Source organism: Chanodichthys erythropterus, chromosome 19, assembly GCF_024489055.1.
Source record: "Chanodichthys erythropterus isolate Z2021 chromosome 19, ASM2448905v1, whole genome shotgun sequence".
Lineage (NCBI taxonomy): Eukaryota > Metazoa > Chordata > Actinopteri > Cypriniformes > Xenocyprididae > Chanodichthys > Chanodichthys erythropterus.
The window spans coordinates 27,961,227-27,972,491 of record NC_090239.1 but is presented as its reverse complement, the minus strand read 5'-3'; the positions used below and the strand labels follow the sequence as shown (position 1 = coordinate 27,972,491).

General features: G+C 34.1%; 1 protein-coding gene across 2 annotated transcripts in view; it reads right to left on the bottom strand.

The window, feature by feature from the left end:
* Positions 1-628: 628 nt before the first annotated feature.
* The window catches only part of sgms1b (sphingomyelin synthase 1b), a 32,057-nt gene continuing 21,420 nt past the window's right edge, over positions 629-11,265 (bottom strand). Inside the window, exons 1-6 of one of the 2 annotated variants that reach the window (XM_067370077.1) lie at positions 11,037-11,265; positions 9,426-10,225; positions 8,335-8,452; positions 4,529-4,682; positions 2,269-2,435; positions 629-2,174 (exon numbers count right to left, since the gene is read on the bottom strand). The exon at positions 11,037-11,265 is cut by the window's right edge and continues 1,941 nt beyond it. In XM_067370077.1, the coding sequence (XP_067226178.1) occupies positions 2,001-2,174; positions 2,269-2,435; positions 4,529-4,682; positions 8,335-8,452; positions 9,426-10,039 (1,227 nt within the window). In that variant the 5' untranslated portion in view covers positions 10,040-10,225; positions 11,037-11,265 and the 3' untranslated portion in view covers positions 629-2,000. The remainder of the gene's footprint in view (positions 2,175-2,268; positions 2,436-4,528; positions 4,683-8,334; positions 8,453-9,425; positions 10,226-11,036) is intronic. The other variant, XM_067370076.1, reaches the window with a different exon arrangement.

Here is an 11,265-nt window from a genome sequence, read left to right as displayed (position 1 = left end):
CTCGAGATTAAAGTTGTTAAATTACGAGAAAAAACTCGTTAAATTTCGAGAAAAAAGTCGAGATAAAATGTTGAGAATAAAGTCATTAAATTACGAGAAAAAAAGTTGTTAAAATACGAGAACAAACTCGTTAAATTACGAATTTGTTCTCAAAATTTAGCGACTTTTTTCCTCATAATTTAACAAGTTTTTTCTTGTAATTTAATGACTTTATTCTCAACATTTTATCTTGACTTTTTTCTCGAAATTTAACAACTTTAATCTCGCGATGGTTTTATTTTTTTATTATTGCTTGGCCCTAATCCTCTTCCGTATTTATATCACGAAATTCTGAGGGGAAAAAAAATTGTGAGATGTAAACTCGTAATTGCGAGAAACAAAAAGTCAGAATTGTGAGATAAAAAGTCACAATTACCGTTTTTATTTTTTATTCAGTGGTGGAAACAAGCTTCCATATGAAACACTCCAAAAATAAAACTTAATGTGAATTATAAAATCAGAATTAGATACATGTAAGATATATGTCTTTTTCCCCCTCAGAATTGGACTTTATAACTCGCATTTGTGAGGAAAAAAACAAAACAAAAAAAAGAGTCAGAATTGTCTTTTTTTTATTTTTTATTCTGTGGCAGAAACAAGCTTCCATATATTCATACCCAGGGACAACTTTCAAGAATGAAAGCATGAGCCTCCAGACAGCAACATAATGCGGCCCAGATCCGGCCCACATCTGGTACATGTGGATTACATGCAGACCGGATCTGGGCCGACACTATGTTGCGGTCATGGTAAACTTTAAGATAATGAGAAACATTGATGATTTTGACAATTCTGTCTAAAAAATAAAATTAAAATCAAATAATCACGCAAACCTGTTTTGTGCTAATATTTGTAATTTATTTGTTTGTCATTGGATGAAGACCTCCTACTACTACATCACAATATAGCAGCTTGTTGTATTGGGTGGTCAGTAGGACAGAACATCTGTTCTGGCTTGCGGAAAGGATGGATCGGGTCACATCGTTCTTTTCATTCAAACAACCTCATGAGACCTGTAATTCAGTAAGAGCAATAAAGCACCAGCTGTCTGACAAAATATGATTCCAGATGGAAATACGCAACAAAGACATGAATAAATACATTCTGAAAACAACATCAGAGAAATGGTCATGGACAACAAAATTAGCTTTGCTGACACTCTCATGGAAATACTCTTTCAAAGCGAGCAGGATTGTTACATTCGGGCAATGAGGTGAGTTCTGTTTCAAGCATATGTGGTTCGCAAAGGGTGGTTACAGCATGACCACCCTGAATATAGTCCAAAACACTGAAATTGTCTTTGAATGAACTTAAATACATTATTACAGTTGACTGCTAGAACTATTAAGGCACTGAGGAGCATTAGATTATCCAATATCCCAATATACATCTTCTGTAGCTCTCGAAGTAAAAAAACCAAACAATAAAGAATTAGTTCAAAAAATACAAATTATATTCATATATAAACGTTCTCTGACAGCACATGTTTAGCAGACGACTAGAAAAATGTACAAAACCGATTTATGTTACTCAGATTTGCAATATTTAATGTGTCAATAAATTGCTTACTTGAGATAACAAAAATATCTCGAGAATATGGCTTTGTGCCTGTAAACAGGGGCAAAGATACTTGGAGACACTTTCAAGTTATTCGGGAAAATAAATAACTTCTCACTTAGCTTGCTGGCTCTTTTTTTATGAATTTTTATTGATGTAGGATGATATTACAGGCCATCGCAAGCCCAGAAAACCACTGACCATGGTTTCTCTATTGTTCCTAGCCCCATACGTGCCAAGTTTTACATCCATAAATCAATCCTGTGAGGATGTCACAGAGGAATGAGAAGCTTTGGATGACTAGTCTGTTAGTTAAAGGGGTTAGCTACGATGTCAGGCTTGTTCCGGCACTTTGGGCACATGTTTTGGAGACCGACTTCCAAAATGGACCGTTTGCATGTCAGTCAATCCGAGTCTATCCGTGTGTACTTCACGTGGCCCCACTGCAGCGATCGCCACGAGAAGGGCTTCTGGTAGCTGCGGGGAACGACGGCTGGAACGTTATTTTCCAGGTATCGGAAAAATCTGTACCACCACACATGGGTGAAAAAGTTGGTCTGGGACGTCTCTTTGAGCACCTAAAACAGATGCAGATGGTTAGAGGTTCAAATAAAAAATAGGTTGACAAAGAGCTCTGGATGGAAATTTTGATGTCAAAACAGACAGACGTACTTGTTGGTTAGCCATGGTGTGATACCACCAGAAGAGACGTGTGGTGATGAAGTAGGCCACAACGACATCAATCGTGTAGTGGTCATGAGCAAGAAGAATGCAGAACACTCCTGTTGCACACAAAACCCAGCAGCTCCAGTGGTACCACCAGAACCTTCTAGGAGAATCTGTGAGGTGCAAGAAAATTAAGGGGTGTTATAACAGAAAATGTTAGAATGCTTCTTTTTTTCTCTCCAGTAAAGTGAAGAAATAAGTAATCACAGGTGTAGTTCATCACATTAACTCTAATTAGATCGAGAGAAGCACTTCACTCGGTAACATTAGCCGATGATCGCATTGTTTTTCACATGCATCTGCTTCCACATGAGATTGTTTGTTTCTGCTCCTTTTTTCCCTGTGTTTTGATCTGGAGATACTGTACACTTTGAGAAGATGTGTCATAGCGCCCCCTAGTGTATTTCAGTGAAAACACAGAAAGCCGTAAAATCTTGTCAATAGCGGGGAAAGAGTTAACTATCAACATGATGCAATGACATTGACAACCACGGTGTCGCTTTTTGTCTACATTTTGATTTTTTTTTAATTTATAGTGCATTTGGGTTCATTTTATCCCAAAAGAGAATGTAATTTGTTTTTAAAAAAGAATAATTTTTAGTACAGGAACCAAACTTTGCAAACAAGACAAGACTATTAAAATACATCATTTATTTAAATTTTAGATTGTTTAAAAGAGTTTTTAAAGGGATAGTTCACCCAAAAATGAAAATTCGGTCTTTAATTACTCACCCTCTTGTCGTTAGACCTCCGTTCAGCTTCAGAACACAAATTAAGATATTTTTGATAAAATCTGATGGCTCAGTGAGGCCTGCATTGAAAGCAAGTTAATGTACACTTTCAAACACCCAGAAAGTACTAAAGTTATATTTAAAACAGTTTATGTGCTAACTGTAATGTTATGAAGTGACGAGAATACTTTTCCAATAATATCTAGTGATGGGCGATTTCAAAACACTGCTTCATGAAGCTTCGAAGCTTTACGAAGCTTTTGTTTCGAATCAGTGGTTCAGAGCGCCAAAGTCACGTGCTTTTAGGAAACGAGGCATCGTTACGTCATAAGTGTTTCGAAATGTCAATGGTTCACGTGACAAGCAGTTTGATACGTGCTCCAAACCACTGATTCGAAACAAAAGATTCGTAAAGCTTCGAAGCTTCATGAAGCAGTGTTTTGAAATCACCCATCACTAGATATTGTTGAATAAAGTTGTTATTTTGGTGCACAAAAAGTATTCTCGTCGCTTCATAATATTAAGGTTGAACCACTGCAGTCACATGAACTGTTTTAAATATGTTTTAAATACCTTTCTGGGCGTTTGAAAGTGTAAATTAACTTGCTTTCAATGAAGGCCTCACTGAGCCATTGGATTTTATCAAAAATATCTTAATTTGTGTTCCCGAAGATGAACGAAGGTCTTACGGGTGTAGAACAACACGAGGGTGAGTGATTAATGACAGAATTTTCATTTTTGGGTGAACTAACTCTTTAAGAGATATAACCATTTCTATAACATTTTGACCCAGGTATCAACCGAGGCTTTGCACATGATGTTATGCAGACTTTTTTTTGTCTCTAAAATACTTTTGTAAAATATATTTAGCCTCTTTTCCATATCTCACACACACTTTTGGGACTGAATATTGTTGATAAGCATGAACCATTGCAGCATGAAAATTGTATAATTTTTTTCATCTGAAAGTAAAAGTTTATACAAGTGCAATGGAATAATTTTGTATATATTTATGTTGTTTTGTTAGAAAAAGTATACATATGTTTCATAAATTTGGTTCAAAGAAAATTAATTAAATTCACTGATTTCAGTGGAATTATAATAATGATATATTCAAATAAAATTTCTCAGTACTATTGAAAAAAAAAAAATAATTTTTCCTATAATGCATATAAAATTTTAACTTTCAAAGAATGTTTTAATAAAAAAGGGTTTAATATAGTAATGGTAACATGGATATAACTTGCTATGCATTCACTCATTTAAGAGAAGTTGCTGATCAGATGCAAGAGTTACACTTGCTTTATAAGCTTTTGTTCCACCTGTTCCAAACAGACCAGGTTATCTAATACAATACCATTCATACATTTTAAAATGTGTCTTAATATCCCAGTAGTTTTGGTATCACTGTATAATCAAAACTTGCGTTGAAACTGTCCACTAGGGGGTGGTGTTGTCTCAAATATTTCACTTACACTCCTTCATGAAGAGATAAGTGAGGGTGAGCATGACTGTATGGCCACTGTACAAGTAGTCGCCACACAAGTTATGAGAGCCTGTGATGGTCAGACCGCCTCCTGCGATCAATTTCATCACCCGCCGCATCCGAGATTCCCAGTCATCATACAGCTGCCAGAAAAAAACAAACAAAAATTAGCATCATGACATTCCCCCATAATTCTTAATCTATTTTTATACACTGCTTGACCCAATGTGTTTCTACAACCTCAGCATATGTTCACATCGAAAGCATAAAACAACATTTAACCCCCTTGAGACGTTAAAGCAACAAGTGGCTCCTAGAAAGCAAAGTTCTTGGCATTTATGTCTAGGTTTTCTTTCAGCAAATGCCTTCAACAGGAAAGCAGGTTCTAACAAGAGTGAACAAGTTGCTGGGCTTGATGATAAATGTTTCCTGCACGTCCCGTGGTGTGGATTTCCTGCCTTGCGAAGCTAGTATGTGTTCACAGCATCCCATCAGCCATATTTAGTCACAACCACAGTTGCGAAAGTATCACCAGTGGATTGTCAGCATAGCAACACTAGAGCTGTGACAATGTAAGCAATCACTATTTTTGCAAAACATTTTTTTTTTTTTTTTTAATAAACCAAAAGTGAGTTTGGGAGTTTGTGGCTGCACTTTAAATCAACTAAAAAAAAAAAAAAGAAAAAAAAAAAAAGAAAAATGTTGCATATTTTAATTGATCAATGGATTGTGTTAAAATTGGATTTCTAATTCAATACAAGTCAACAGTTAACCTTTAACAATAATACTTCTCACACATTAAAAAGTAATATATAATTTATTATGTGTTTGATTCCCAGCAAAATTAATATGCCTGAACTGATTAAAATGTACACCTTAAACACAGCGTTCATTTCCTTGAATAAAAGTGCCTGCCAATTTGCATAAATGTAAATACTCTCAGAGATAAAATACATAAAAACGCATTTTTACATGTCTGTGCACCAGTTTTTAACCATGAAATTTGCAGGTCAAATTGACCCGCTAACATCACAGTTACAACAAAATTTTCATATACATATTCACATTGACACCTAAGGTTGTCTCTAAATAAGAAATAATCACACAAAATAATATATATATATATATATATATATATATATATATATATATATATATATATATATATATATATATATATATGGAAATCAATGGTATCGATGGAAAGATGAGACGATAAGCTTTAAAATTATATCCTAGTCAAAGTCATACCTTGAATGGTTTTAAAGATATACCCATTTGAATTATGGTCAAGAGAGAGAAAGTGAGAGCAGCAGAGCTTAGGTTAGCAGCCTCCAGTGAGTTTACAGCTTTGGCCACTTTTTTCTCTTTTGACAGCGACATTTCTCAAATATTATTAATAAACAGAACTAACTTACACACAGAATACTACACTACACTATACAGTACTGAACTTGAATCTTTCTGAGGAGATCTACTAGCTTGTTTACACAGAGCGCGCGCTAGTCTGACAGGAGGATGGCTGAACCGATTGCGTGCCTGTCAGTCGAAACGGGTCTTCCCATTGATAAAAATCAGCATTTATGTCAGTGTGTTTACATTTCTAAGCTTTTTGATTGGTTCTATACAACGTGTAACACCATATTTGGAGAGCAGAGATAGTGATGTTTCAGGGGATACCGGCAAATGCTCATAAGTGGCGAGAGGAGTTGAGTCAAGTTAATTTCCAGCGAATTTAGTAAAACCATGTCAAATTTAATAGCCATTTAAATACCTATGCTCAATTATCTGGACTACGAAACTTTGGGAGATTATTTTTGAAAGTAATTTCAAAATTTTTTGAATTTTTTTTCATTGTTTTTCCACATTATCGACCCATATCTTAAAATAGAACGTTGCGACTTCCGATATATTACATATCGGAATATATTATATATATTATATAACGGAACATTATATATATATATATATATATATATATATATATATATATATATATATATATATATATATATATATATATATATATATATATATATATATATATATATATATATATATATATATGGCAATCTAAAATAGATTCCAATTCTGGAATCAGATACTTAAGGTCAGAAATTTGACATTTGTTATAAAATTTCATTTCTGCTAATCAATTCCTGAGTGCGCATTTTAATGCGATTTTAAACCCAAGAAGTTGCGAAAGAACTCAATTCGGCACTCGCACGCTGTTTTCTTTGCTGGGCACATCCAAAGCATGCATACAAAAGGCCGCCTCTCATATAGTGCACGAATACTGAATTGAGCTCTCTTTCGCGCCGTCTTGCACTTAAACAGACAAATATACACAAAATTATGTCAAAATATCCTTGTAAACACAGTCGGTTATGCATTAAGTGAAGATAAACAGAAATGAGTAACAGTATATTAGATCCATGCATTAGGTCTTAAAGTGACAGCTGACTAATAAACCCCCTGTGTCATTACTGTTAATCAAACAATAAAATCTCTCACTAAGCTTAACTTTGAACTTTTTTAACTTTAGTGAGGATTAATATATATTTTATTTATAAAAATAAAACAATGTGGTATTATTTTACATTAGATTTAATTTGCATCAATTTGTGCAACTGCTAATTTGCTTATTTGTTTTTATTGTGTTACTGACTATATACTTGTCTAATAATGTGTGAATTTTATATTAGTTTATTTGTTAGTTGCTCTTTAGGCTGCTGATTTTTTTTTTTTCATGGTACTTAGTTGGAACAGAATGTTTTGCAAAAATACATAATAAATATGTCCGATATCTAAAAGTCTGACTTCATTTTTTTAAGAATCGGAATCAATAAGCAAAATCGGAATTGATCAAATTTAAACAATACCCAACCCTATGTATATTTATATACTAATTCACAGCCCCACATTCCCGGCTACATCCATAAGGAACTACTAACATTGTATTGATGGGATGTCTACAACAATAAGCAGATCCCATAAAAGTACTGACTACCAAAAATCCTCCAGACATATTTCTGACGCTCTATCCCCCTGTTTCTCCCTCAAAATGGGTTGCCTGAACATATTAAAAGAAAAACAGATGAAAATAGCACACTTCACATTTTCCATGAGCGGCCTCTCTATTCAATGTGAAATATGTCCCTTTGTGACCTCTGCTCTAAGGACATTTATAGAACAGTCACAAATTCTTTACATCAACTATTTAAAACATAGATGGTCACCTGACCCATCCTGTTACATGAACTGGATTGGTTCTGGGATGAAAATACAGAAAATAAAATGTAAATTCTAATAACAATAATAATAATAAAACATTTTGTAGTCTTTCCTACAAGTGACAAACATCAATTACATTATCAATCATTACAAGAGCTAGGAAAATTGCATGGCCTTTTTTACTCTTGTAACTGAACACAAATTATTGACACAAACTGATCAAGAACATTAAACAGGATAAAAAAAAAAAAAAAATTGTTTCTCACTAAAAACTGGAATATAATCTTGGAATATTAGGCATGAGTATCATGGACTTTTATTTATGATTTTTTTTTGCATGGTTTAAAAGGGAGTCACTATTCTCTGTCAATATGGAAAAAAAAAAAAATTGGGAGAAAAATGTTTTGGGGAAACTACTTCTTTAACTGGCCAACATGCCCACCTATTGTGCCTAACATAGCCAAGTTAGTTGTGCTGATTATGAAGTAACCATGTCAAAAACAAAACAAATAATATGGGAAAAGGGAGAAAAAAAAAGTGGCATTTTTGTTTTGTTTTTACCTTTGGAGAGCATTTGAAGTGCATGCCAGGCACTGGAAGAGTAGTAATGTACATGGTGATGCACCTGTAGAGGTAGAGCGTCCCGACGATAAAACAGAAGCGTCGACCAACAATTGATCTGTGGAAGGAAGATGTGGTGATAGATTCATATTAGTGAACAGTCATGTATAAGGAAACTTGTTTCCGCCATTAAATACATTTTTCTCTCACAATTCTGACTTTTTTCTCAGAATTGCGATATATAAACTCAGTTATAAAGTCAGAATTGCATGAGATACTTTTTTTCTCAGAATTGTGATTATCTTGCAATTCTGACTTTATAACATGCAATTGCGAGTTATAAAGTCAGAATTATGAGATGTAAACAATTCTGAGAAAAAAAAAAAACATCAGTCTTTTCCCCCTCACAATTGCGCATTATGCAAATTTAGAGTTTATGTCACACAATTCTGACTTTATAACTTGCAATTCTGAGAAAAAAAGTCAGGCAATTGCATTTTTTATTTTTTATTATTATTTCATGGTGGAAACAAGCTTCCATACATTTGTTTTACCGATTTTCATTTAATTTTTTTTGTTTTTGTTTTCACATGATAATGAGAATTTGAGAACTTAAATGTCAATGAAATATTAATTAATTATTTAAATATTTATTTAATATTTAATTCATATTACACTAAGGAGAACAAAACAGAACTGTACATAGGAAAAATTGTGCTATTGTCATTAAAATATTTAAATATATATAATATAATTTTATTAATATTTGATATAGTTATCATAGGAAAAAGAGAATGATAATGGTGCTTGTAATAAAAAAATATTTGAATAATATTCATAAAACAGTAATCAGAAGGAAATATTTTTTTAGGAAATAATTACACTAACTTTAATTTAAGATAAAATTGTATTTATTTGTCATATAAATAGTCAAAGTCTGAAAATTATCTTCACCGTTTATAAGCCAAATTTAATTTATTATGCATTTTTACTGAATTTGGTGTGAAAAATGCAGGTTTTGTGAGACATATCCATAAAAAAACATTTATGAAAGAATCTCAAACAAGATTCTTTCCACTTAGAAAACTCACTTGTGTTTTAAGAGACTCCACTGTATAATCCACAAGACCATCAGAATCATTCCGTTGATCTCGCATACAGAGAAAGCCCACTCCACTCGGTCAAAAAAGTCAAAGAACTTGTCAGGGAGAGGTGGAGTTGCCTCCTTAGGAGGCACACGTTCATGGACCACAGAAATAATGATGGTAGTAAAGACGAAGCAGCACAAGGCATAGACAAGAGCCACGGCGGTCTTTCCCCATTCGGGAGGGAACTGCGGAGAAGCTGGCTCTGGAATGGAAATCTGCACCAGTTCCTTGTGGAAGCCATTCACCATGCCATTCCGCTGAGCCTTGCCGGCACTCCCAGCATTCCCGTTATGATTCAAAACCATGTGCCCATTGACATGTCCATTCTTGTGGACATCGATGTGATGCTCGATCTTAAGAGTCTCTATCTTTTCCAGGAGCAAACGACCACCGTCTGAAGTGACCCTGGAGAGGGATGCCCTCTTGAAGTCATCCGTGGTAAGATTTAATAAAGCCTGTCCGTCGCAGTTTTGCAACAGTTCAGAGTATTCCTGCAAGCCCTGATCGGTCAGCCAGAGCGAGACCTCCTCCTCTGACCACGACTCTACCTTATTCATATCAGCCCTTGAGCTTGTCGATTGTTAATGGAGAATCCCACATAGGCACACACTTCTATGAAACACAAAGTCCTTCTTTGGCCATGCTCATTACAAGTGAAGCACTCTGGGGAAGACTGGCTCACAACTTCCAGAAGTTCAATCCAAATATGACGCACACCTACAACCTCTTCAGAAATGTCTGTCCTGTAAAGGAAAGGACAAAAAGACATTAATTTTAAAGCACTTCACACTGAACTCTAAATACACAGACATACTGGGCAAACAAATAGCATGTTTTTGTCCCACATTTTCTAATACGCTTCAACAAAGGGTTAATGTAGCAAAAACTCAAAACTTAAAAAATATTTCCATTACTTGAAATGAAATAAATCTTAAGCTACATTTCTCATTTTTATTTAGTTGAGCTATGTACTAATTAAAATATATAATGCTATACTAAATCTGAAATTAAAAAAAAAAAACAATAAAAACTGTAGTATCTCAAGGAAACTAAAATAACACTGATTTTCCATACATGATTTCACACAAACATTCAGTAATAAGGACTGGAAACGAATACTCATTGTATTTAAAACTAAATTCCCACATTTTAGAATAATAGTAAAGTCAATAAAAGTATTAAATAACACAAATGGAAATAAGTATGTATATAAGTAATGAATTCATGTAAAAATAATTTGATATTTTATTTTAGCTTTGTTGAAAATTCTTCAGTTAATTCATGAGGTGAATGTCGGGATGCATTTAAATAGTTCTGAAAAAGTTCCCATGCATGCTGGACACTTGCTGACTGCTTTTCCGTCACTATCTGCTCCAACTTATCCATTAACATATAAATACACTGTCTAATAAATTAAGTGTTTTCACTAGATTTTACATGCACATTTTAGCAAATTCATGAAACAATTCAATATTCACAGTTACAAGAGCGAGTAAGGTATGCAATATGGCAAAATCATGACAACAGTTAAAAACCACTTGTAACTGTACTCACGAGTTTCATTTTCCTCCGGAGTTCAGCATAATTTACTGTCAGAGTAGAAACTCCTTAAAAGAAACTTTACAGTGAACTGCTACAACCGCCTGCAATATTTAATCCTCTTGTATTTACAAAAAGAAGCACATTTAGTACTCAGAACAGCTGAGAGCTGGAGCAAAAACACACTGATCAGGACCACATGTCTCGTCTGACTGCAAGGATTCCAGGAGCTCTTGAGTGTGTG